We start from the raw sequence: 26,375 nt of genomic DNA, 5'->3' as shown, positions 1-26,375 counted from the left end.
AGTGACATTCCGTCTTTTTACCAGTAAGACATCATTCACACATCAGTATCAAAATACCGGTAAATTCGTTGAGAAAGCGGAAGTACCTGTGGCGGGCGGCGAGCTCAGTGTTGTATTTGTAAACAATCCACGTCGTTCATATCCACGGTCCGTATTTTGTTGTTTTCACGTCTGTGGTAAACTCTGACAGTCGCAAAGTTGCTCATGACCAAACAACATCGCATGAGGCGACGTCAAACCGATGGCGTTTTAAACAACAGTACTTTTTGCACATTAGGCTTCACATAGAGCGTGCTAAGGACGTCGGCAATTCGACAAGTAGGTGGTAAGATGTTTTAAACAACTTTGGTGAAGAAATGTGGACGTAAACTTCAGGTGTGCTCGACTTTCAAGCACCGCATGTGTGGAAACGTCCGTAAACAATCTGGGCGTAAACGCGTCATCTGTTTTAAATCATTATGATTGGCCCGAAGCTGTCAGCGTGGTCTGACGTCGTCCGTTCTAAATGCCGGTAATCCTATATTTTTCGTTCACACATAGCGCTTACCGGTAAATTACTGGTAATCTTACAACCTGTCTTACTGGTAAATTGGGAGCACTGATTTACCGGAAAGGTTCTGTTCACACATGATCTGTTAACTGCAATTTACCAGTAAATTACCAGTAAAGACTGTATGTGTGAAAGGGACTAATTACTATACACACATTCCAGCCTATATACGCTGAAATCATGTAGTATTAGCAATGTAAAATTTCAACTTAAATCATTTAAAAGTAGACTTTCCAAGCATTATGTAGACATTTATCTTTTGTTTGTATGACAAGTATTAATAAAATTACGGCGTATATATTATAAATACATTACATATTTGTATATATATATGTTATTAGTTTCAATAAAAATCCCTAAAGACACAATTAAGACACCTATCCATTCTACTGGGACTGTAATAGGAAACATTTGGAAAATTAATAAAAATATAAAATCCTACTCACATTCCAGAGGCTCACATGAAGTTGTTTAAGGTCCAGAATGTGCAGGTTTCCCACAAGTGGCAGTGGTTTGGGTCCTGGAGGTTCTTGGTCATCTTCTGGAGACCTGAAGCAGAAATAAATAACCAAAAGCAGCAGAAGAGCAGCGAGTAAAGCTCCTGTGCTGGAGACATTCAGGAGAAGCGTTTCCACTAAAGCCATAGTTAAAGAGATTTACACTTCAAACTGAACAGATTAGTATTCAGGTCAGGAAATTATTTGGTCTAAAACATGGAGGAGGAGCCAGGAAAGATTTGCAACATAAACTCAACAGTAGTTATCACACAACAGAAATAATCTTACATAAATTCAGTTTTAGGAAAGTTACTTTGGAAAAATGTTTGGCAACCATTTAAAAATACTTTGTTAAAGTAAAGCATTCTGGGAAATGAAGTCATGTTCCATCTATTCCATAAAATTACAATTCCAAAAAAATCTAACTTAATTATTTGTTATGTGACTAGAGTTTTTAACATTAATTGCTTGGGGAAAACATTTCCTGTTAATGTAATCTATACAAGTAGTTCAAACTAACATAATTTATAGAATATGTAATGCAATCATATCTGACATATACTGAAAACTTAACACTTCAATTAAATTCTGAGTTATGCACAAGCCTGCACAATAGACGCTGAGGGGGACATCTCCTCCCCAATAATCAGAAACTTGATATTTTTAATATCTCTGTACTTCATGTATCACAGCATCTGTATAATGCATTTTTTTCCTGTTGTCATCTATGTATTCTAATCAGAATATGAATGAAACTGATTCGATTTGGAACAGCATTGAGTTAGCGGTAAAAAGCTCATGGGTTTAAATGATCTCATCCTGATTAAGTGATACGGATAAAGAAGTCTCTTGAATGCCTTTTGAATGCTGAAGTTTTACATAAGGTTTTGGATAAATATAACAGTTCCAGTCCTTGATTCTTTTATTTACTATAAATCACAGCTATGACCACTGCACTCAATGATTCTGTGTATTACTGCACAGGACCAGTGGCAGCTCGTGACTCCTCATCTGAGGGGCGCTAATTCAAAATAAGTGTTCGGAAAATCATGTGTGTGGTTCCATTTTTCAAAATATGTGTCCTGCACGTCGAGAGATCCTGTGTGCATCACGTGTTTTGTCAAAATAAGTGCCTGCTGCACACGTGTTAAAACCGTTTATGATAAAAGAGATGCTCATGTTCACCAAATACACTCCCTTAACAGTTAACTCTGATTAGGCATGAGAATCTGGAAAAGCGAGCGTCTCTTTTATAATAAACCTTTTATGCGCGTCTGCAGGAGGCACTTATTTTGGCAGGACACATGATGCACACACGATCTCTCAAAGCGCAGAATACATAATTTGAAAAAAAGAACCACACACATGACGGGCTACATACATGTTGTGACAAACTACCCTCAAAAAAAGAATTCACCAGCCGCCACTGCACAGGACCCTTAGCAATGTATACATATGTGACCCAGAACCACAAAACCAGGCATAATGTGTTGCTATCAAAGTTAAATAAATGAGCTTTACATTAATGCATGGTTTGTTTGGATATGACAATATTTGCTCAAGGTACAACTAATCTGAGGGTACAAAAACAAATTATTGAAAAAAATCACTTTTAAAGTCACAATGAAATTAAAATGAAAAACTGTATAGTTATTTTTTTTTTTTACAAATGACTTATTTGTGTCAGGATTCCATCATCCACATCATCAGTCACTCCTCCCACTCGTTTCCTCTCCCCTGAATTCTAATCTCCAACACCTTTGTCCCATCACCATATTCTGCTCCCTAAACTACTTGTCTGGTCTCATCACTAATGGACACCTAGGGTGTTTCTCAATGTCAAGGAAGGATCCTCGTAAGCCAGAATTTCGAGGATGGTACGTCATCGGCATCTGTCAAAGGACTGTTCCAATGTCGAGGATCCTCGGAATTTCAACCAAGGACTGAGTACTTCGTTCAAAAAATATCCCATATACAGGAAAGGATGCATATGTGCATATTTCAGATCACCCACAATCCAAAAGCACACCTTTTCGCTGACGTAATGACGTAATGACGTGCACTTGCTAGCCTGTTCCATTTACGTGTTTTCCAAATGCTAAAGAGGAGCCTTGACTAGCCTCTGAAGGAAGTTACTTGGAAAGATGAGTCCTGCCAGTGAAGTATCCCTGGCATTGAGAAACACCACTAGACTCACCCGTACTACTCATCTTGGACTTACCTGTTATCCTTGTTTACCTTCCGATCTCCTCTTGCAAAAGAGACTTTGTTATTCTACAGCTAAGTGCATTCCTGAACTTTACATATCAGTGGCGGCTCGTGACTCCTCATCCGAGTATCATGTGTGTGGTTCCCTTTTCCAAAATATGTGTCCTGCGTGTTGAGAGATCATGTGTGCATCACGTGTTTTGTCAAAATAGGTGCCTGCTGCACACGCATCAAAACCGTTTATGATAAAAGAGACGCTCATGTTCCAAAAGACACTCCCTTAACATTAAACTCTGATAACGCATGAGATTATGCGAGTGTCTGGCAAACGCCAGCGTCTCTTTTATCATAAACCCTTTGACGCGTCTGCAGCAGACACTTATTTTGGCAGGACACGTGATGCACATACGATCTCTCAAAGTGCAGAACACATATTTTGAAATTACGTACCACACACATGACGGGCTACATACATGTTGTGACGAACTTCGCATCGTGCGCCCTCAGAAAAAGAAGTCACCAGCCGCCACTGTTACATATCCTGTTTTACTCATCTATTTTTTCTCTGCTTCAGTGTGTGTTTCAATAAAGAACTATATTACTTACCTTTAGTCAACATCCTGGCTCGGAGTGTGACAATCTGTGAGCTTAATTGTTATTTTTTTATTTATTTATGTGCCCTCATAATTTTTAATCAAAAACGCAAACGATCTCTCTTTACTTTCGGTCATATCGTATGGCAGGTAGGCAGGGTCCAGGAAAAGATCCCAAGTTGGGTCGTGCAAGAATCGACAGCCGGATGATGTCAAAGTACCGCAAGATTGATTTGCGAAATCTTACGAAGGAGTTTGCTTTTAATTCGCTTTCATGGAACTTTGACGTCATCTGGCTGTCGGTTCTTGAGGCGCCGCATAAAGTCAAACAAGTCGCCTAGTTGCTACATCTATTTTATGGAGACTTTAAAGTTGTCGAAATGAAGTCCTTAGCAACATAAATTACTAATGATAAATACATTTGTTGATATATTTACGATAGGAAATTTATAAAATATCTTTATGGAACATGATCTTTACTTAATATCCAAATGAGTTTTGGCATAAATAAACTTGATAATTTTGACCTATACAATGTATTGTTGGCTATTTCTACAAATATATCTGTGCGTCTTATGTCTGGTTTTGTAGTCCACGGTCACGTATGTGATTCTGGTCAAATGTATGAAGATCTGTTTTCTTTTTACTGTGAACTGAAAGTCATCTTGACAAGTGCAAGAGAGAGTTATCTGCACTTCTATAATCCACAACAATCCTGTGCAATCAAAGAAGGACGGAACAACAATGACAAAAGGAATCGCTGGTGCAGCACAGATGTCTATTTTAAAAATAATTTTAATAAAGGTGCACAATAATGACTAACATTTCAATGCACAATTGCATCTTCATCAGAGTCCTGGGTAAAACATGGGCAATGAAGCCCTTAATACAAATCATTAACAGATGCGTAAAGGGGGCGTAGGCCATACACAACTCTACCTACAGCAGGGAAAATAAGTATTTGACACTTCAGCAATTTTCAGTAAGGGGATTTCTGAGTGGGCTATTGACACAAAATTTCCACCAGATGTAGCCATCAAGCCAAATATTGAATTCATACAAAGAAATCAGAACATTTAAGTATACAAGTTGAGTCATAATAAATCAAGTTAAATAACACAGGGAATAAGTATTGAACACATAAAGAGAACAAGGTGCAAAATGGGATAGAAAGACAGGAGTTCACCTGAAGTCTGTCAGTACTGAGAGAGAAACCCTGCCCCCTATCAGTACTAATTGATATGAGCTGCTTTAGTCCTAATTGATGGCCTATAATGGCTTCTCATTACCCAGGAGGCACACAGGAAAGACTTCATGATGAGTAAAAGCAAAGAACTCTTTCAAGATCTTCGTAATCTTATCGTTGAAAAGCATTTTGATGGGAATGTTTATAGGCGCATTTCCAGAATGATGAATGTTCATGTGAGCATTGTGGGGCCATTATCCGGAAATGGAAAGTGCATCACTTCACCATAAACCAGCCACGATCAGGTGCTGCACATAAGATCCCTGTCCGAGGAGTCCAAAGAATAATCAGGAGAGTTCTCCAAGAGCCAAGAACCACTCGGGCAGAACTTCAAAAAGACCTTGTATCAGCAGGTACTGTTTTTTTAAAAGAAAACTATAAGCAATGCACTGAACCGCCATGGCATCCATGCATGCTCACCACGCAAGACTCCATTGCTGAACAAAAAGCATGTTGAGGCTCAGTTAAAGTTTGTGAAAGAGCATTTGGAGAAGCCTGTGGATTATTGGGAGACTATAGTATGGACAGATGAAAGCAAAATTTAACTTTTTGGCAGTCAATCTACACACCATGTTTGGAGAAGAAATGGCACTGCCCACCATTCCAAGAACACCATACCAACAGTTAAGTTTTGGGGTGGAAGCATCATGGTTTGGGGCTGCTTTTAAGAAAGGGGTACTGGCAGACTTCATATTATTGAAGGCAGGATGAATGGAGAAATGTACCGAGACATTCTGGAAAAAAATCTGCTGCCACTGGACTTTTAAGCAAAACAGTGATCCCAAACACAAGGCCAAGGAAACAAGAAGTGGTTTTAAAGAAAGAAAATCAAGTTGTTTGAATGGCCCAGTGAGAGAACTGAAGATCAAAGTTCATAAAAAGGGCCCAAGGAACCATCAAGATTTAAAGACCATTAGTGTGGAAGAATGGGCCAGACTCACTCCTGAGCAATGCAGACAACTGGTCTCTCCACCAGTATCACACTTGTACTTTTGAAAATAATGCATTACAATATTAAGTTACTCCTTAAAAAAGTAACTAATTGCATTACTTAGTTACTTCTCATGGAAAGTAATGCTTACATTACTTTTTCATTACTTTTGCGTTACTTTTTCTTACTTGGCTGAGGCTTGATTTCTTTCAGGCTTTGCAGGTGTTGTTTATGACATAAAAGATCGACATTCAGAAACTGCATATTTCTGTTGCAAAAATGTCAAGCTCTAGCCTGCCAGTGCCATTTCTGACTTAAAATGTTCCTGCTCTGCCGCGACGCACATAGTGCATAATTCTACGTTAATATGTAAGGAATAATTGATTATGGGAAGAAAATAAAATGTTTCTTATAATTCAAAGGACCGGAGTCAATTATTCCTCTTATACCACGGTTATCACAAACATTGCTCTCGTGCCTATTTTTAAAAAGTGTAGGTGTACGATTTACAGAAAAATAATCAACACCCATGGAACATTTCTCAGCCAATCAGAATAAAGCTTTCAACAGACCCATGCTATAAGTTCAGTGTAATTCAGTACATTTTTTATATCAAATTAATTAAACTGTTTTAAAAAAGTAACTCAAATATTAATGTGTACATAGAAAAAGTAATGTGTTACTTTACTCGTTACTTCAGAAAGTAAAATTATTACATTATGCAAGTACCCCCAACACTGCTCTCCACACAATTTTGTGTCAATAGCCCACTTAGAAATCCCCTTACTGATAAAAATGCTGATGTGTCAAATACTATTTTCTCATTTCTTACCACTGCGAGGATGTAAGAAGTCTTTTGCATTGGTCAAATTAGAGCAAGTATTACTTACATGTGTATCACACTTGTCTCTTTTCTCATGCCAGGTTTGATTTTGTAACAAATGTCCAGCAGGAAGCAGTATCAGCTCATTTAACTCTTTCGCCACAATTGACGAGATAACTGGTCAATTAAGAGAAAACACTTCCCTGCCAATGACGAGAATTTCCGGCTTTCCGTAATACCACTTTTATACACTTCCGCAACTTATACAACCCAGAAGTAGCGCCTCACGTGAAAGAGAATGAACTCTGTGTATGTTTTAAAGATCGCTCTGCATCTGATCTCTATCAAAAGTCCTACACAAAAATGGAATTATCTCTGCCTTTTGCTCAAAATTGGGTGTTTTTGAAGAAACCTACCCATATTTGAGAGGTGATAAAAAGAGAACTAATGAAGGTAAGATGAGATGTTTTTTTTTTTAAAGCAGAGGGTCTGTTCTTTTATTTGATATATTGTTTGTTTATATATTTAAAGAACAATATTCTGGAAGGCATTCAACTTTTGTGAAAATCATGAAAAATGCTGGCGCTGGCTGGCAACTTTTTTTTAAACGCTGGCGGGAAAAGAGTTAAAGATGTCTGATTTATTTTATGCACATAATGAAGAAACTGTAGTGAAAGCCATGACTAATTTGCAGTTTTATGATCAAAATACAAATGACGCGGATTTGATTTTCCCTAGAAGAGTATTTTATTTTATCATTACAGAAATATCATGTTCCTGTGCTCAACTGCTAGATCATTGGGTTAGCAGCGAGAAGATCATGGGTTTGAATGCCAGTGAATACAAATACTGATAAATTTATAGCTTAAATGCCCTGTAAGTCAGTTTGCATAAAAGTATCTGTCAAATGCATAAATAATCTGCATATATTTCAAAAGCATATACATTTTTACACCAACTTGAAATACAATTACATTTGATTAGGCAAAGAATGTACATGGGTAATGTAAAAGCTAATGAGATAATGTAATAATCTAAGATTTTTTTATACATATTTTTTTAAGATCTTATAATGTGATACAAGTGTCCAGTGGTAGCCGGTGACTTCTCTTCCGATTGGTGCAATTTCAAATTATGTGCATTGTGCTTCTTGTCAAAATACGTCCCTGCTGCACAAACTTTGAAAGGGTTTATGAGAAAGAGTCACTCATGTTTACAGAATACTTGCAAGACACTAATTTAACACTAAACTCTGATTACACATGAAATGTAATGCGTATCTGGCAAACGTGAGCATCTCTTTTATCATAAACCCCTTCGAAGTGTCTGCAGGAAGCTTATATTTTCACATGATGCACATAGATTCACATGACACACGAACACATATTTTGACATGATGAGCCACACACATGACGGGCTAAATACATGTTTTGATGAGCTTCACACTCTAAAAAGAAGTCACTGACCCACTGTAAGAGTCTTTATGTTTTACAATCATTAGGTTTATACTGAAGTAGTTATTCTTAAATTTTATTTATAACTTGAGGTTGTGTTTTTCTACCCTACTGACTGCACACAGTTTGTGTGGTGAGGGGTTCAAGACAAGACCCACAACTGGTGTGAGATCCAATTCATCTTCAGAGACTCCAGGTGGAGGAGTGAAGTGAAAACACTGAAGAAGAGAAGTGAAGAACAGAAAGAGCTCCATCCTGGCCAAACCCTCTCCTAAACAAACCCTGCGTCCTGAGAGAAAAGAAGGGAATGCGTTTGTAATGACATAATTGTTAAACAACATAAGTCAAATTGATTTTGATGTGAATAGTAAAGTTTATTACCTGCAGAGAAGGGCATGAAGGCATCACGTTTGATCAGCTGACCGTTCTTATTGAGGAAGTGTTCAGGGTTGAAAGTGTTGGGCGTCTCCCACTCACTCTCATCTCTCAAAATAGAATACAGCAGTGGCAGAACACACGTCCCCTAGATTTCAGGAAAAAAACACAGACTACATTAGTGTGATAAATACTGGGGGTTTTAGTCTGTACCCCTAATTTGTCCGAGAGCAACTGAAAAACCAAAGGTTGTGGGTAAACTCAGAAAAACTAATGAAATACTAATGATACATACTTTCGATAAGTTGAGCTGGACAACAGCCTGTAAAGTGTGAATATTATACAATACAAGCAAGATGGACTAGGCCTGGCAAACTCGATTCCTTTTAAGGATCCGGGTTATTGGGAGTCACTCACTAAAGTGATCTGGGTTGTGTGAGTCACTTGAGTCAGTATTGCTAAATCGCCAAGGAAACTCAGTACAGACCCACTTGTAACCGGCTGATCCACGCGAGTCTCAGAGCCGGAAACATTGCAGACTCGCAGACCATGGGACTCATGAGACTTCACTGCCTCTACAGATCCATTAACTGGCTCCGGCTGATCCGCGCGAATCAGCCGTTTAGTGGATCTATAGAGCGACTGAAGTCTCCTCAAAAGCAAATCCACAACAAATGCCTTTCACTTGTGAAATAACATGCTTATAATTTTTATGTTTGGTGTGTATGGTCGACCATTTAAAAAAATAGGCCTAATAATAATAGCATAATAATATAGAGAAAATGTAGAAAAAAAACTGTGTCCTGATTATGTAGCCCCCCGAGCCGGAGAGTCTCGAGTCTGCAATGTTTCTGGCAGATCTGCGAATCTGCAGTGTTTCTGGCTCTGATTCGAGAGACAGTTTGTGCGGATCAGCCGGTTACGGATCAGCCGGTTACTAGTTGAGAGATTCTCGAGTCAGGGCAGATTCACATGTCTCACGAGTCCGCATTGTTTCCGGCTCCGAGTGAGAATCTCAGGTCAGTTCGCGGCTCGCGCGGATCAGCAGGTCTCTCCCTTTTGCAATGTTTCCGGCTCTGAGTGAGAATCTTGGGTCAGTTCTCGTACAGAACAGCCAGTTACGAGTGGATCTGTAGAGCAAGCGAAGTCTCATTAATAATGTTGAAAGAGGTTTGTGTGTGTGTGGTGGCGCTGTTTATGGTTTTACATTGAATTGTAGTAGGACTCAACTGATCCGGGATAATGATACTAGAGACTTGCGACTCATGAGTTAATTTAAAGATCCGGGTAAAAGATCCGAGTGAGTCACGACTCAAACAGGTCTAAGGTGGACCTTCTTGATGAGATATCCATTGAAGTTCACATCACAGCTGGTTTCATGTGGCAGACTCATGGGCAGTATATTCGCCAGTCTCTGGATTTCATGAATCACAGCGTCTGTGTAAGGTAAATTCTTCCTGTTCTCTATTACCGGTTCACGTCCATCAAGCACCCTGTCAATTTCCTCATGAACCCGATCTATGACCCAGAAGATCACACAGAAAACGTTTCATATCTTTTCTTACTTTTGTAAATATAAAGATTACAGTTTGACCTGCTATGACCTTGTATGTGAGGATATTTGGCCATGAGCAGTAAACCCCAGCGTAGCGTTGTGCCGGTGGTGTCAGTACCGGCAGCAAACAGGTCAGACACAGTCATGAGCAGGTTCAGATCATTAAATTGCGAATCATTTTCTCCAGATTTCTGTTAAAATCACCAAAAAACATTCTTTATTATTATTTAGAGTGAGAATTAGTTTTAAACATACGTACATTAACACACATATTTGGGATATAAATTCATGATATTCTACCTCTAAGCTTTGTTTTTGGATGAGGAAGGCATCAACTAATCCTCTGCAGTTGAGGGGGTTTAAAGTCTTCTGCAAGCGATCCACCAGCACCTTTATTTCAGCATGGTATTTCTCCACACGTTCCATTAGCAGTCTCCAGGTCTTCAGTAACGGCCTAAGCACTGGAAACACGTTGTAGATCTGCAGGTGGAGCCACACGATAAAATACAACATAAACATCAGGAGATCAGACTGGCTTTTCACAATTCTGCATTGTTGTAAAATTTACAGAACAATTATGCAAATTTGTTGCAGCTTTACAGTAAATACATGTTACTACAGACGGTAGAGACATACAGAATTTGTTTTAAAGGTGTAATGTGTTTTTAGCTGCATCTACTGGTGTGATGCGAATTGCAACCAACCTCAATTTCAAAATGCAAAGACAAGCTAAGGTTGCTGCCACATAGGCTGTTTCTCAATTTCAAGAACGAAAAAAAAAACGGACTTGCATTCCCATGGAGATCTGTCTTGCTAGGCGATCTTGGAAGAACGAACTCAGAAGGTCCCTAGAACACACTTGTGAGAATTGAGATGTGTGCGATCTTCCTGTTGGTCACATCTCCTCTGCCATTGTTTTGCCGCAAAGACTTCTGGGGCCTAAAGCGATTTCAACGTGCAAGTCTGCACTTGATGCATCCTCGATATCAAGAACACATCCTGGTATTTTCATGCGGCCTAGGTTCTTGTGTTCTTGATAATTGACCTATGGCTAAGCCATGCCCCTCTACTCACTCAGACAAACAATCAACATTCGGTGATGGGCGCTACGCAGCTGTCACAGGAGGATAGGGCTGTCACAATGATTAAATAATCGTCTCAACGCAATTGTTTGACCTCATCGCAATGATTTCCAATCACCACACTGATTGCACATCTCTCTAAAAAACACAAGGGGGAGCTGCAGCGCCTGTATAAATGAGACTATATCAGATTACTTTTAAATATGTGTTATAATATTTACTGGCAGATAAACCTTGCAAAATATTTATTTTAAATACTCACAATATGTGTGAAAATTATTATATATAAAAGGACTCTTTGAAGAGGAGAGGAGAGAGTTTTTCCTTGTTTCTTTTGGAGGGAGACGGAAGTGTTTGGTGTGAGGGTGTGTGTGAGAGAGAGAGAGAGAGAGAGAGAGAGAATATGAGTGAGAGAGAGAGTGAGTGAGTTCTGAGAAGGCAGAAGTGTGGCGGAGACGCAGCTCTATCGACTGGAAGTAGGAAGAGGAGTAACTTCTACAATACAGGATTTATGAGAGACGAAGAACGGATGTACACATAACTGCTGAGAATGGGATAAGTACTTTGGTCATTGTTTATATTGTTCCTCTAAGCTGTGAATGGTTGAATACTTCATCCCTGTATGTTGATGGTGGCCCATTCCTGTCGCTATTTTTTTATTATTATCTCTTCCACGCTTGTGTTTCCCTTATGATGTGAGGATGAGTGACTTGAAGGTTTGGAGCAAAATTTTGTGAATATTTGAATATTTCGGCCCTTTTTATTTATGGTGACCCATTCCTTATGCTACCTTTGGATTATCATCTCTCTGAAGCTGGAAGTGTTGCTCTTATTTTCTACAATTTATGTGATGATGATGTGCTTGTAATCTGCATTGTGGTGTACTGATTTCTCTTGATGAAATTACCATTGTATTCCCCCCCCCTGATGGTTGAGGAGAGAAGTGTGGAAGACGGAACCTCCTACTTACGTACTTACGAATACAGTTTATGCTTACTCCACGTATAGCTGCCCATAGTCGCTCTGACGCCAGGATACGGGATCCGCTCAGGGCTACGGACAAAAAGCCCTAGGTCACTGTGAGTATTTTGATCGCAGTGTTTGTTTTGTGGATATCTGCATGTGTGAAAAATTCTGTGAAGTGGTTTGCTGAATACCTGAGAGGGTAGATCACAAGTTTTGCTGGTGTTCGTGCCCTTGACTAGGAGTGCCGTTTAACTGGAAGAGCAGCGGGTCTAATTAATCAGTGTTGGAGTGTATTTTACAGAGCTGGACGGGCCATTCGCCATCTCTCCCCCCTCCCTCTACTGCTGTCCTAACTCAACGGGGAAAGAGTGACTACCTGTATTATCACCATCGCCTGGTTTGAAGTTGACTGGCGGAGAACTCGGTCGGGAAAGAGTATTGTAAAGAGTAAGATGGCTAATTCCAGCAGGATAATGCACCATGTCACAAAGCTCGAATCATTTCAAATTGGTTTCTTGAACATAACAATGAGTTCACTGTACTAAAATGGCCCCACAGTCACCAGATCTCAACCCAATAGAGCATCTTTGGGACGTGGTGGAACGGGAGCTTTGTGCCCTTGATGTGCATCCCACAAATCTCAAGATGCTATCCTATCAATATGGGACAACATTTCTAAAGAATGCTTTCAGCACCTTGTTGAATCAATGCAATGTAGAATTAAGGCAGTTCTGAAGGCGAAATGGGGTCAAACACAGTATTAGTATGGTGTTCCTAATAATCCTTAAGGTGAGTGTATATAATATATATATTACATCAGTGCAACCAAATACAACAACGAGCCATTTTGATGCTGGAAAACAGTTTTGATAAACTTTCTAAGTTGCTGACCCGTTAGAACCACTTGGGAACAACTCCACTTCCATTGCTAAAATGCGTGCACAGGCTATTTGACCACGTGGGCTGTAAAAGGGTCCATTTTTCATGAGATCCTAAAAAGTTACACATTGCACCTTTAATGAAAATAAATGAAACACATGCTATTACTGAACGTTTTTAAAGGTGTGGTCATATAAATACCACAAACATCTTAATTAAGGCTAAAATGGGAACCTGTATGGAAGCAGAGCCCATCAAGAGGATGAACTGGTTTGCCCTGTCAACCATTTCATTAAACTTTTGATCCTCATATTCGAACCGTTTTCCATAAACAATAGCTGAGATGATGTTAGAAACGGCATAATTTACTGGCTGGGTTGTATTAAAAGGATTTCCTGCGAGAGATACAGAAACAAAGATCAGATTTTGTTAAACATCAGCACTCAAATTGGCATTTATGAACTGTACACTGTAGTTGATATACCTTTGAAGGTCTCAAAAACTTCCCGCAGATATCGCGTCTCCTGAATAATTTTCTCTTCACTCAGTTTCTTTCCCATCCCAAAGTCTCAAAGAGTTGAGAGAGCAAATCTTTTCAGGGTTTTCCACTTGTCACCATTTGTAAAGACGATTCCTTCAGAAAAAGAGTTTCTCTTAGTTTGTGTTTATGATATTTTCATACTGTTTGTTTGATATGTAATCTTTTACTCTGTAATAGCCTTTATAAGAGTTCAACTTACATACAACCAAGTTAAACAAATTATACTGATTCAATCCTTGTTTAAAGCTTTGTTTAGCTCATCTAATTTGTTTCCAAAAGCTAGTCCATACTTTAATCCCTCTATCTTTAGCATGAATTAGCTGTGTCCGAAAGCTTAGGCAGCTGACTTGTTGCTTCATGAGGCAAAGTGTGTTTTTGAGTTCATGCGGAGCTGCGCTGACCACTCGGTGAGGTTTGCCGCTTGCAGTCAAGGGAGGAGTTGAAGACAGAGCCGACAAGTCAAGTTGTGTGCACAGTGTTTTGAATGCCTTCCAGAAAATGTTCCAAACAATATATCAAATGAAAGAACAGAATCTCTGCTTTCAAACAACAACCCAGTTTCATCCTACCTTCATTAGTTCTCTTCTTATCACTTCTCAAATATCACTCTCCCTGTCATCATAGCAGACTCTAGGAAGCTCCACAGGTCCGTTCAGGGGGGTCCGAAACCCCTACTTAACAGCCTGTATCAACGGGTTCGGGGATGGCGCGTGCTGGGCCCACAACATTTTTCAGGGATCCGACGAACATTCCAGGGGGTCCTGGGCTGCCCCGGGCTTGCAGAGCGGTTTTCAGACTGCAGGCCAACGTAATGAAAGGCCCAGGGGTACCTCAAAGGGTTACACCTTAGGGTTTTATCCTTCCGAAAAATAAAGTTTAAAGTGCCACTGCATATTTATAACACTTTCCCTCATAAAATATTTCATTTTATTTTTTTTGGGGGGGCACTTCCCAAACACCGACAACATCTATACTTTGAAACCTTGTTCCTGGGGGCCCCGAGTGTCAACAGTCGAGGCCCCTAGGTTGCGGGCTCTTTCTGACCCCTTTTTTGGGGCCGACCATGAAACCAGTAGTAAAAAGCATTGAATAAATGGCATATGGGACACCCAGAAAACAGGGTCAGAATGGTCCGGGATGCCAAAACTTTGCTGGTAGTAACATTGTTGGCCCCCAAACAGGGGTTTAGTTGCTCTGAATACATTTTAAAGATTTTAAATGTGGATGTGATTTAGGATGAAATCAGGCCTGTTCTGAGTGTCTACCATTGAAGTGAATGGGCAAGCAGAGCTCTACATTAAAAATGATAAAAATATGTATCTCAGCCCTATGTCTTATCCCTTTCAGTGTGTCGCCCAGTGGCACATGTCGTAACTCTGTGTGCAATTTCAATCCACCCGGACAATCGGGGGCCGTATGGAAAGGGTGCAAGTCTCATCAAAAACCTATCCACCCGCAATCAATTTTTTGGACCACGTGTATTATATCCGTGGACACATGTGTTTTGAGTAACTTTGAGCAATTTTGACCTTTAATCAACATGAGAGTGCTCAATAGGGTGTGCAGAGTGAAATACGTCAAGTTTTGTCCAAAATGGCAATTTTAAAGGGCAGGTAGTCATCTTGTAACACAGTGTCTATGAAAAGCATACATGTGGTCCATTGAATAAATTACAGGTGGAAACTTCCTGTCATACACAGAATGACCCCCAGAAATCTATTTTGTGGACCACGTGTAGTATGTTTGTGGACACACGTGTTTTGAACAAATTTGCACCTCCAGGTGCCCCGGGAGGATAAAAATCTTCCCCATGCTCCTGGGACATGCTGTTTTGGTATGTTGTCCAGTGCCTCCAGAAGGGTCAGAATCTGGAATTTGGGGCCCCTTCCTGGAAAATGTCCCATCCCAATGTCAAATTAATAAACAGGAGGTCCTTACGAGGTTTGTGAACTATGCTAAATACACTGTAAGAAGGCAGAATAGCTTATTGATTTACGTCCATGAACAAACATTTAAGATTATGCCAAATAAACTGTAAAGTGGATGATTGTGTTATATAAACAACAGGTGGGTTGTCGGAACATCCCAGTGTCAAATCAATAAACAGTTTGTCCTTACAAGGTCTGTTGACTACATTAACTACATTGTAATATGGCAGAATAACGCATTGGTGGATGTCCATGAACCAACATTTGAGATCATGACAAATAATCTTTAAAGGGGATGATTGTGTTAAACAAAAAAACAACAGGTGGGTTGTCAGAACATCCCGGTGTCAAATTAATAAACAGAAGGACCACCTGTTTATTAATTTGACCCCGGGATGTTCCGACAACCCATCTGTTGTTTATATGTGACCAGTCACGGAAAGTAGTGACACAAGTCGGATCTGGGGCATTTTGTGTTATTCACAGATTCTGAAAGTGCAGTTTCTAAGCTTTCCAACGATGTGTAAAACATGAAAATCTAATAAGATCTGGAGAAGTTGTGGCCATTTGAATATAACACATTCAAGAAAGAGAATGCTGAGAAATTTGAGAAAGAAGAGTTAACACTTTTCCCTTTTCCCGGCCTGGAGAGACAGTAGGGCTCATTTACATCTCATTTAGCTAAGCCATACCCCTTGAAAAGCCGTTTTGAGATACAGATGTTTAAGCATCATATGTAGTATTTTGTGAAAGAAGTCCGAATGACAAGATGCAAAAAGAAACATAAATTTTTACCTTTGTGTGGATCACAAGTCGAGTCCAGTCTGTTTCAGATGTGTGAATCATCCAATTATCTTTTTGTCCACACATGCGTATTATCCGTGAAATATAGATATATAGTCTATTGTTTACATCAGATTTCGCATGAACTTCTGGTAATAGAATATAATATACAATCTGTATATGAGATTACACTCCGGTAATTTACGTTCCGTTAAACACATGAACCCGCCTTCAAAGTTTGTATTTAAAATAGGGCGGTAGTATAATAGATAATCCAAACAGCGCCGTCGAAAACGTGACCTCCTTTAGAGATGTTACCAATCGCTTGCTCGTTCCTCCATCAGCCAATGACTTCATGGAAAATATTGATAGACAAAACATGTAGCCAATTATATAAAGAATTCAACAATCTCTGTGTAAACTATGTGTTTGACTTCATGCTGCGCTGCAAGAACTGACAGAGAGATGACGTCATAGTACTGCGAGAGCAAGTCCAAATTAAACTACTCCGTAAGATTTCTTGAAGAGCTCTCGCGGTACTTTGACGTCATCCGACTGCGGCGCCACATAAAGTCAGTGGCGTACGAGGGGGCTGACTGTTATCTGTTCCGCCCCCAGCTTCTTTTATTTTTATTTTGTTTTGTGCGCACGAGCTTTATTTATAGTCTGGGGAGACACACAATTTTTAAATTTGAAAAAAAAAACTTAGCAAACATGTCTGAGGGACAGGTCAGCCGCGTCACTACAGTCACGTGACTTCACACGGTTCAGAGCCGGAAGAGAAGACAATGCTGAATAAAGTCGTAATTCTTGCTATTTTTGGACCAAAATGTATTTTCGATGCTTAAACACATTCAAGCTGACCCACTCATGTCACATGGACTACTTTGATTAATGTTTTTATTACCTTTCTGGACATGGAAACTATACATAGATTTTCAATTGGAGGAGACACAAAGCTCTCAGACTATATCTAACATTAAAACATCTTAAACTGTGTTCCGAAGATGAATGGAGGTCTTCTGAGTTTATGGGTGAGTCATTAATGATATTATTTTCATTTTGGGGCGAACTATCCCTATTCAGGAGCAACGCTGTTCCCTTTGGGTGCAGAGGCGAAAACACAAGCTTATACAGTATGTAAATATACACACAGACAATGACGCCCCCGCTGCACGCTAGAATCTCCGGAAAAACAAGCCGATTTCAACCGCAAAATGTACGCTTTTAAATGTACAAAAACGGCTATCTCAAGCATGGAGAGGCCTTTATCGTGATCTCAACTAACAGATTCTGCAATAAAACGAAAATCACAAATTTTGAAAAAAAACTTTGTTTCTCATTTTCTCGAAACTTGTGCTGCCGACTTTTGTATTTTTGCTATTCTGCCTTCTTACAGCGTATTTAGCATAGTTCACAAACCTTGTAAGGACCTCCTGTTTATTAATTTGACATTGGGACGGGACATTTTCCAGGAAGCGGCCCCAAATTTCAGATTCTGACCCTTCTGGGGGCATTGGACAACATACCAAAACAGCATCCCAGCCAACATTGCAAGGTGGGGCCATGTGGGCCCCATATGGGCTTCCTATGTGGGCCCTATATGGGTTTGTCCACGGGTTCCACTATGGCCCCACCTGGTTTGCCCACATGAATTTGATATAGAAACTGAGTGGGGCTTATGTGGGGCCCAACTGGGCAACCCCACCTAATGAAGCCCACATTATTTCCCAGGGCCCAGTATGGGTTTTTAATGGGTACTGGACTGGTCCCTTATTATGTAATAATTAAATTTTTAATGCTTTATTGTAATTTACTTAAATAATATATTTGTTTTAAATTGAAAACCGATAAAAGCAAAATAATTTCAGTTCGGTAAATATCAGATTTCAGCATAAATATTCAACATTTCATTAATCTGTAACATCACAAAACATGAAGGAGGTGCAATATGAAAAATCAAATAAAAAACTGTAAAGGTTCAATAAATCAAAATACTTTGTCAATTTATAACACTTTCAATGCTAAAATAATCATGAACTTTTCAAAACTGCTAATGCAGGTAATGACTAACAATTTAACATAACACTTAAAATAGGCATTGAAAGAAGTCAAACTCTTAAAATACTTCGAACTCAAACACAACACAAACATTGCTCACTCTTCTGGAGATGGTCTTCTGATCATCAATTAATCTTCTCTCAAACGTTTTATGAAGAACTTCCAAAGCATCCACAGCCAAACTCATTAAATGTCCTTGCACGTTTGCTTTGATTTATCCCTGTGCAGTCCGTGAACTTGCACCGTAGTATTACATTTTCTAAAAACATAACTCAGGATAAATTACAAGTGTAATGGGTGTGAGAGACTCCTGCTGCTCCTGTAGAAACTGTATCCTTGCGCCTGAGCGGAAATTCTTGTAGTTTAAATGTTTATCATCTTTATAGTTGTAATTTTAAAAGTCTGCCTATTTTAGCAAAGATTATATAAAATATGGTATTATATTATGTGAAAAAAAAAATCACAATTAAAAACATTTGAAGCAGGACTACTTTGTCAAGCATAATGTATCGTAGCAGTGAGCAGGTAATGAGGTCTCCTTATATGAAACACCTGACTCCACTAATCAGACTCCTTCCAGAATGTTTGAAACATTTCTTTAATTAACACACTAACAGACTGATGAACTTTCTGACATTTCTTATTTTCACTCATGCTCAGCTGTGCAAATTAAAATTAATAATTGGCAGGTAAACATTACAAATATCACAATTAAAAGTAAACAATAATGCATTTTTATTTAAAATGTTTTATAATGATCATATCCTATCTTTGATATTATTTGCTCTTTGTATAAAAGTGACTATCAACCAAAAGTAATAATTTTAAGAGTGTAAATGTATATAAAATGTATTTTAAGCATGAAATTATTTTGCCCACATAGGTCCCATATGGGTCCCATATTATCATCCAACATGGGCATACCTATATGGGACCCACATAGCCAACCCACATGGGACCCATATATATTGTCCATGTTAAGCCCATGGCCACATGAAACCCATGTTGCCCATATGGGACCCATGTGGGGCCCACATATAAATGTTATATAAATGTAAAAAATATTATATTAAAATATTATTTGCTATTTGTTTAAAAGTGACAATCAACCAAAAGTTATTATTTTAAGATTGTAAATGTATAAAGATGTATTTCAAGCATAAAAATGTTTTGCCCACATAGGTGCCATGAGGGGCCCACATTATTATCCCACATGGGCAAACCCATATGTGGCCCAAATAGGGAAACCCACATGGGACCCACGTATATTGCCCATGTGAAGCCCATGCCCACATGTAACCCATGCTGCCCAGATGGGAACCACGTGGGGCCCACATATCAATGTTGGCTGGGATGTCCCAGGAGCACGGGGAAAATTTTTATCCTCCCGGGGGACCTGGAGGTGCAAATTTGTTCAAAACACGTGTGTCCACAAACTACACGTGGTCCACAAAATAGATTTCTGGGGGTCATTCTGTGTATGACAGGAAGTTTCCACCTGTAATTTATTCAATGTACCACATGTATGCTTTTCATAGACACTGTGTTACAAGATGACTACCTGCCCTTTAAAATGGCCATTTTGGACAAAACTTGACGTATTTCACTCTGCACACCCTATTGAGCACTCTCATGTTGATTAAAGGTCAAAATTGCTCAAAGTTACTCAAAACACATGTGTCCACGAATATAATACACGTGGTCCACAAAATTGATTGCGGGTGGACAGGTTTTTGATGAGACTTGCACCCTTTCCATACGGCCCCCGATTGTCCGGGTGGATTGAAATTGCACACAGAGTTGCTACACGTGCCCCTGGGCGACACACCGAAAGGGATAAGACATAGGGCTGAGATACATATTTTTTATCATTTTTAATGTAGAGCTCTGCTTGCCCATTCACTTTAATGGCAGACACTCAGAACAGGCCTGATTTCATCCTAAAACCCATCCTCATTTAAAATCTTTAACATGTATTCAGAGCAACTAAACCCCGGTTTAGGGGCCAACCATGTTACTACCAGCAAAGTTTTGGCATCCCGGACCATTCTGACCCTGTTTTCTGGGTGTCCCATATGCAATTTATTCAATGCTTTTTACTATTGGTTTCATGGTCAGCCCCAAAAAAGGGGTCAGAAAGAGCCCGCAACCTAGGGGCCTCGACTGTTGACACTCGGGGCACCCAGGAAAAAGGTTTCAAAGTATAGATGTCGTCGGTGTTTAGGAAGTGCCCCCCCCCCAAATAACATTAAATATTCCTAAAAAATACAGATTTGATCCTTTTCTAACCATTTGACCCCCGAACGAAGCCGCAGGGTCGCGATACTTCTCCATCTGCCCAAGGGGCCCCTGACGAGAGCATCGTGAAGAGAGCATACAGAGACCGCGTGTCCAGGGAGGCAGATTTTTTTTCTCTGATCAAGAAAACTTGCAGGCAGGCCTCTTTGTCTCATGCCCTGTCAGAGCATCTTGAGAGAATATCTGTCAGGATCCTGTCAGAATCATGTCTTGTATTATATCTAGTCTTTGTGGCAGGGTTCTGACAGTACCATATTTTGTGTGGGAACACGTGGCCTTAGATGATTTTACGCAGCCACGTGTTTTCCTTGTCTTGTCTTTTTTACCCCGCTCCCTTGTGATCCTCATTATTTTCTCCCCTATTCAGGTCCTTGTGCCCATTGTTCTGTCTACGCAAGTACTGTTTTGTTCCTGTTTTGTTCCGGTTGTATAAAGAACCAGTTAAGTCAAGTTTATTTGTACTGTTAGTCTAGTCCAGTTTATTGTCTTGTTTTATATAACTTCAAATAATAGCCGAGTCCCAAATAGACGCCTGTCTCTTTTAGACGCCTGGTGTGACGACAGGTTTGGGTAAATAAACGGCTGTCTCAAATAAAGGCCTGGACTGTTTTTTAGTTTCGGGTTGTATTTAATCTTCTAAAACCCGTCAGATCGTCTGTTTAAGCCAGTTCTATGGTGCAGATTGCACACGCTAAAGTTTTGCTTACCGGTAGATGTCACGTGACAGACGCAGTCGTTCCCTTACTCGCCACTATGACAACACAAAAAGATTCATCGTCAGGTTTGAAGTGATGATGACAGTAGCGAAGTGGCAATCGGGAGAGTCTGGACTTTTCCCGGAGGGCCGGTAGTGTTTTGAGGCCGCTGATAAAAGCCGGGCTTTCAGTCTTTTGTCATGCATGCACTCCCGCCACACATTGTATCTCTCACGCGGAAACACTATTTATCATATATAATATGCTGCAGCGCCCAAAATGTATCTGGCCGCACTGCTCTCTCTATCAAGCCCGTCTCCCCTGGAGTTCTAGTCGAGCGAGCCAATCCAAAAAAAAGAAAGAGGCTACACAATAGCAAATCAGAAAATAGCAATGTTGTATCTGGGTAAGATTTCACGCAATAACCAATAAAAAGCATATCCTCGTTGGCTTTATTTATGGTGCCAATCATTTAAGACTGTTATTCTTACACAAACTAATTTGTTAAACACATTCAAATTATAAATAAAATGTAATATGTGGTAACCTCCTGCTGTCATGCTGGAACATTTAAATTAAAAGCCTGTCTCTTATAGACGCCCGTCTCTTTTAGACACCTGGTGTGACGATAGGTTTGGGAAAATAAAAGCCGGGGCTATTATTTGAAGTTTTACGGTAGTATAGTCTCATCCTGTCAGTGTTTTGTTACTTAGTGTCCTTGACTAGTGTCGTGTATACCCTGTCTTGTTTTCCCCCCTCGTGGGTTTTTGTTTTCTTGTTTATTTAATAAAGTCCTGTATTGCTTGCTCCTGTTTTCACTAGGGTTCATCTACCCACAAGCCCTCACAATATCGATGAAAAGTTCCTTGCATCGCAAGGGCATTGGAGTGGTGTCTTAGGGGCCCCTGGAGGACCGAACCTTAAAAATCTCGATTTCACGCAACCTTTCATGCACAAACGGAAGGCGCTCCTTGAGCCAATTAACTGTTATAAGTGTTTCGGAAACTTTGATCACTGTTTTGACCCACTGACCCCGAACAAGACAGTAGGAGCACAGGGCCCCTCCGCCTGACCCGGGGCCCTTGACGGACCCTTTGTGACCCTCGTGGGCCGACTGTCCCTTCCGGGGCCTTTGCGTTCGCAGTCGTCCCACCTAAAATTGATTCGGCTATCAAAGCAAATGTCGCAGAGCGTCATTCCCTTGCAATGCAAGAAACTTTTCATCAATATTGTGAGGGTTTGGGGGCAGATGAACCCAAGCGCAGACAGGAGTAAACAATACAGGACTTTATAAAATAAACAAGAAAGATTTGACCGTTCGACCCCAGAACGACACTGGAAGGCCACGAAACTCTTCAGCCTGCTCAAGCGGGGCCCCAGGAGTCACAGACATCGGCCCCGCACCAGTCAGACGTACGGTGTCTGACAACCGTCTTTGCCAGCATTGGGGTCGCAAAACCTTCAGCCACTGCTTGACGTTAATCAGGGTGGTCAAGCTGTGCCACAGCCGATGGCATTGGAGAGCTGACCGGTTCAAGCAAGGGCTCGTCCTGAATATCTGAAGGACTTTATCACAGACTATCACGTATAGGTGTTTAGCCTTTTCTCCTCAACTATAGTTTAAGTTGAAACACAATTTTTGAGAATTGTGTGATGTTAGATCCAGGTAGGCGTATTAAGGGAGGGGTTATCTTGAGGCCTCTTTGAAGCCCTGGCTTGCACAGGCCCGATAGTGCAAAAGCGGCTATTGTCTTAAGAGTCTCCGGAGACAGGAAGTAAACCTAACACTCGATTCAGACATGCCTTGATACCCTCATGCATTGGAATTATATAACAATGAAACATTTTTTTCTCAAATTACAGATCAACAAAAAACAAACAAATATCAATAAATTAATTTGTTTAACTGATAGTCAACAGTAAAATGGTTGAAGTGATGTGTTACCATGTACTTTACTGATGTCTTGGAATATGGGTGTTATGTCTCTTTCCCCAAATTCGTCAGCCTGGTTCACCAGTGCTTGTTTTACCGTCTTGTATCCGGCCAAAACCACAATCTTTTTGGGGCCAAGGTGAACTTTGAACACTGACCCATATTTCTTGGATAACTGAACCGGTAAACAAGAGCAAGGAAAAAGTTTAAATGTTAAGGGACATCCATTTATACTTCAAACCTGTCTGACATTATAACATTACAAATTAGAAGCACTGATAAAAAAATATTTTGTTGGGGAAGAAAACAAAATAAAACAAAACATGTGTCACAGGTCGGGGCTGGCCACTAATGTAAACAAGCCACGCCCCTTCTTAGTTTCCACCTCGAGGAGGTCCCAAGCCAACCCAATGACCAGACAACACAAGTACAGGTAAGTATAAAAATATAGCTTTATTTAAATTATTTAAAAAGAGGTATAGGGATGGGGAAAAGGGGAAGGTTAAAACTAAAGGCCTCTGTTCTGCCCTCCAGGTGGGCCGTGATACGTAGCAGGAGGAGGGGGCCTAGGGGCCAGGTGTTTGGGATCCGAGACACTGAGGGGACAGGGGGAAGGCGAGCAGGTAAGGCTCTTCCGCCTTGGTTTGTTGATCCCGTGGCGCCCTCCTTTCCTCCTGGAGGCAGAAAGAAACACCAAGACAGTTATATGTTCCAATACCGGGGCTCTCACTACTCACTGGTAACCACGCGGTAAGTATCTCCCAGTCGCATGCTCTGCTGCTCTCTCTCTTTCTCCTGCTTTAGGCTGGCAGTGGCAACACAAGGGTCAACCTCAACACTGGGGCTCACACTACTCACGGGTGGCCGCACACAGGTAAGTATCCCACAGTAACAGGCTCTGGTTCTCTCTCTCTCTCCTGCTGTAGGATTGTAGCTGTAACACAAGGGTTAATCTCAACACTGGGGCTCACACTACTCACGAGTGGCCACACACAGGCAAGTATCTCACAGTAACAGGCTCTGGTTCTCTCTCTCTCTCCCACTGTAGGCTGGTAGCTGTAACACAGGGGTTAATCTCAACACTGGGGCTCACACTACTCACGGGTGGCCGCACACAGGTAAGTTTCTCACAGTAACGGGCTCTGGTTTTCTCTCTCTCTCCCACTGTTGGCTGGTAGCTGTAACACAGGGGTTAATCTCAACACTGGGGCTCACACTACTCACGGGTGGCCGCACACAGGTAAGTTTCTCGCAGTAACAGGCTCTGGTTCTCGCTCTCTCTCCCGCGGTAGGCTGGTAGCTGTAACACAGGGGTTAATCTCAACACTGGGGCTCACACTACTCACGGGTGGCCGCACACAGGTAAGTTTCTCACAGTAACAGGCTCTGGTTCTCTCACTCTCGCTCACTGTAGGCTAGTAGCTGTAACACAGGGGGTAATCTCAACACTGGGGCTCACACTTGGTCAACACTGGTAACTCTTCACCTCAGTAACAGGGCAATTGTTTTAGTCACGCTCTCTCTTGGGTTTCGTCAGACAATATTCACATTCCATGCATTCAATGAGTACTTTCCATGGTGGCACCGATTCGGGAATGGTGGACTTACGGTACTGCACTCAGTCGGTAGATAAATATTTCTCCAACCTTTATGATGGCGACGTGTCGTGGTACGTCCTTCCCACACGCCGATGATACTGTCAGCGGGGGAAATCCAACACTGCCATGCCGAGCCGAACGCTGCCCTCTCCTCTCGTTCACTTCAACTCCCGAGAACTGGACAGGGGCGCACCTTTGTAGAGGCTCCGTGACAGGTGGTATCGATCTATGCTTCCCTGTACACAACAGTGCAATCATACACACAACGTACTCTGTAAAAGGTTGCTTCACTCACAGTACTCTGATGTTAAGAGGAGGGTTCACCACCGTTCCACCGAATCGGCCACTTCCAAGGGTTACAGAGCCAGCACTCCACTGAAGCGCCACGCAAGAGTCACACACACACAGCATGTATAGTAAGTAAACTGCCAGCCTCACGGCCTCTTGTTGTCTCACGACAAGTTCAGAAAAGGGGACTACTGAAAACACCACACAGCATCACTGCAATAAGCTTAAAGTGTATTTGTCACAACCAAATCTCAGACTCACCCACAGCACTCTTCACTCTTCTACGTGAATCAATAAAGTCGCAGCCCCACTTCGTCCGACTGTCTTTGGGCTGATGGAAATGAATTTGCAGGCTGCCGGTACAAGCGTCGCTGCTGTGGCCCTTTAATCCTCTCCGAGTTGTTATGCCCAGGCTCGCCCACGTCTTACTCCGTGGTGGGGCCGTAGTCTCGCCTACTAAGGCTCACAATGCACGTTGAAACAGCATTTCAAAATAGCACAGTAATTTAGATGCCGAGTACTCACAATATTGACGATACTTTTTCCTTTGTTTCCCTCAGCAGGCTTATATGCTTTCCTCTTCGCCCCGATGTAAATCCACATCTACTGTGCTCCTCAGTGCACTCACGGTGAGTCGGCTGCTAACAACAGCACACACACATCAATAACGTTCACAAAGCATCTCGTTTCTCAAAGAGCCTTCAATGCATCATATACTCAGCCCGTGTCTTTCTCTTCTTCTCACTCTTAATTCCAGCAACTGTAAAATCCTTCTGTTACCAGCGTGCCTCAGCCCAATTCTTCCTTCGATGACACCAGAGTGAACCCGCAACGAAATCCCAGCCTTTATCGACTTCACAGCGAACTCCTGCGCTGCCGAACTGCAAAGCAGAGCAACAACGGAACAAACGGCCCACTCAACAACTGACAGACTGAACTCCTGCTTTGTCTTTACAGCTCCTTTATATATCCCTCTTCTGCCGTGTATCCTCCAATCACTGATTGCTAGTTTCCTTACTCACACCTGTGTTAGGTTAGGCTTGATTTCGCCTCGCGGCGCTTACCGGAAGTTCCAGTGTTTCGGTTTCGTC

General features: G+C 41.0%; 1 protein-coding gene and 1 pseudogene across 1 annotated transcript in view; both read right to left on the bottom strand.

Moving 5' to 3' along the window:
• LOC135734257 (cytochrome P450 2K1-like) overlaps positions 1-1,229 on the bottom strand; it is a 29,890-nt gene extending 28,661 nt beyond the window's left edge. The window contains exon 1 of the mRNA XM_065253195.2: positions 997-1,229. Within this exon, the coding sequence (XP_065109267.1) occupies positions 997-1,194 (198 nt within the window). The 5' untranslated portion in view covers positions 1,195-1,229. The remainder of the gene's footprint in view (positions 1-996) is intronic.
• Positions 1-26,375, bottom strand: part of LOC135768826 (cytochrome P450 2K1-like) — a 125,292-nt pseudogene that overhangs the window by 92,057 nt on the left and 6,860 nt on the right.

The sequence above is a fragment of the Paramisgurnus dabryanus genome, chromosome 3 (genome assembly GCF_030506205.2).
Source record: "Paramisgurnus dabryanus chromosome 3, PD_genome_1.1, whole genome shotgun sequence".
Lineage (NCBI taxonomy): Eukaryota > Metazoa > Chordata > Actinopteri > Cypriniformes > Cobitidae > Paramisgurnus > Paramisgurnus dabryanus.
This window is presented reverse-complemented; position numbering and strand designations above follow the sequence as displayed.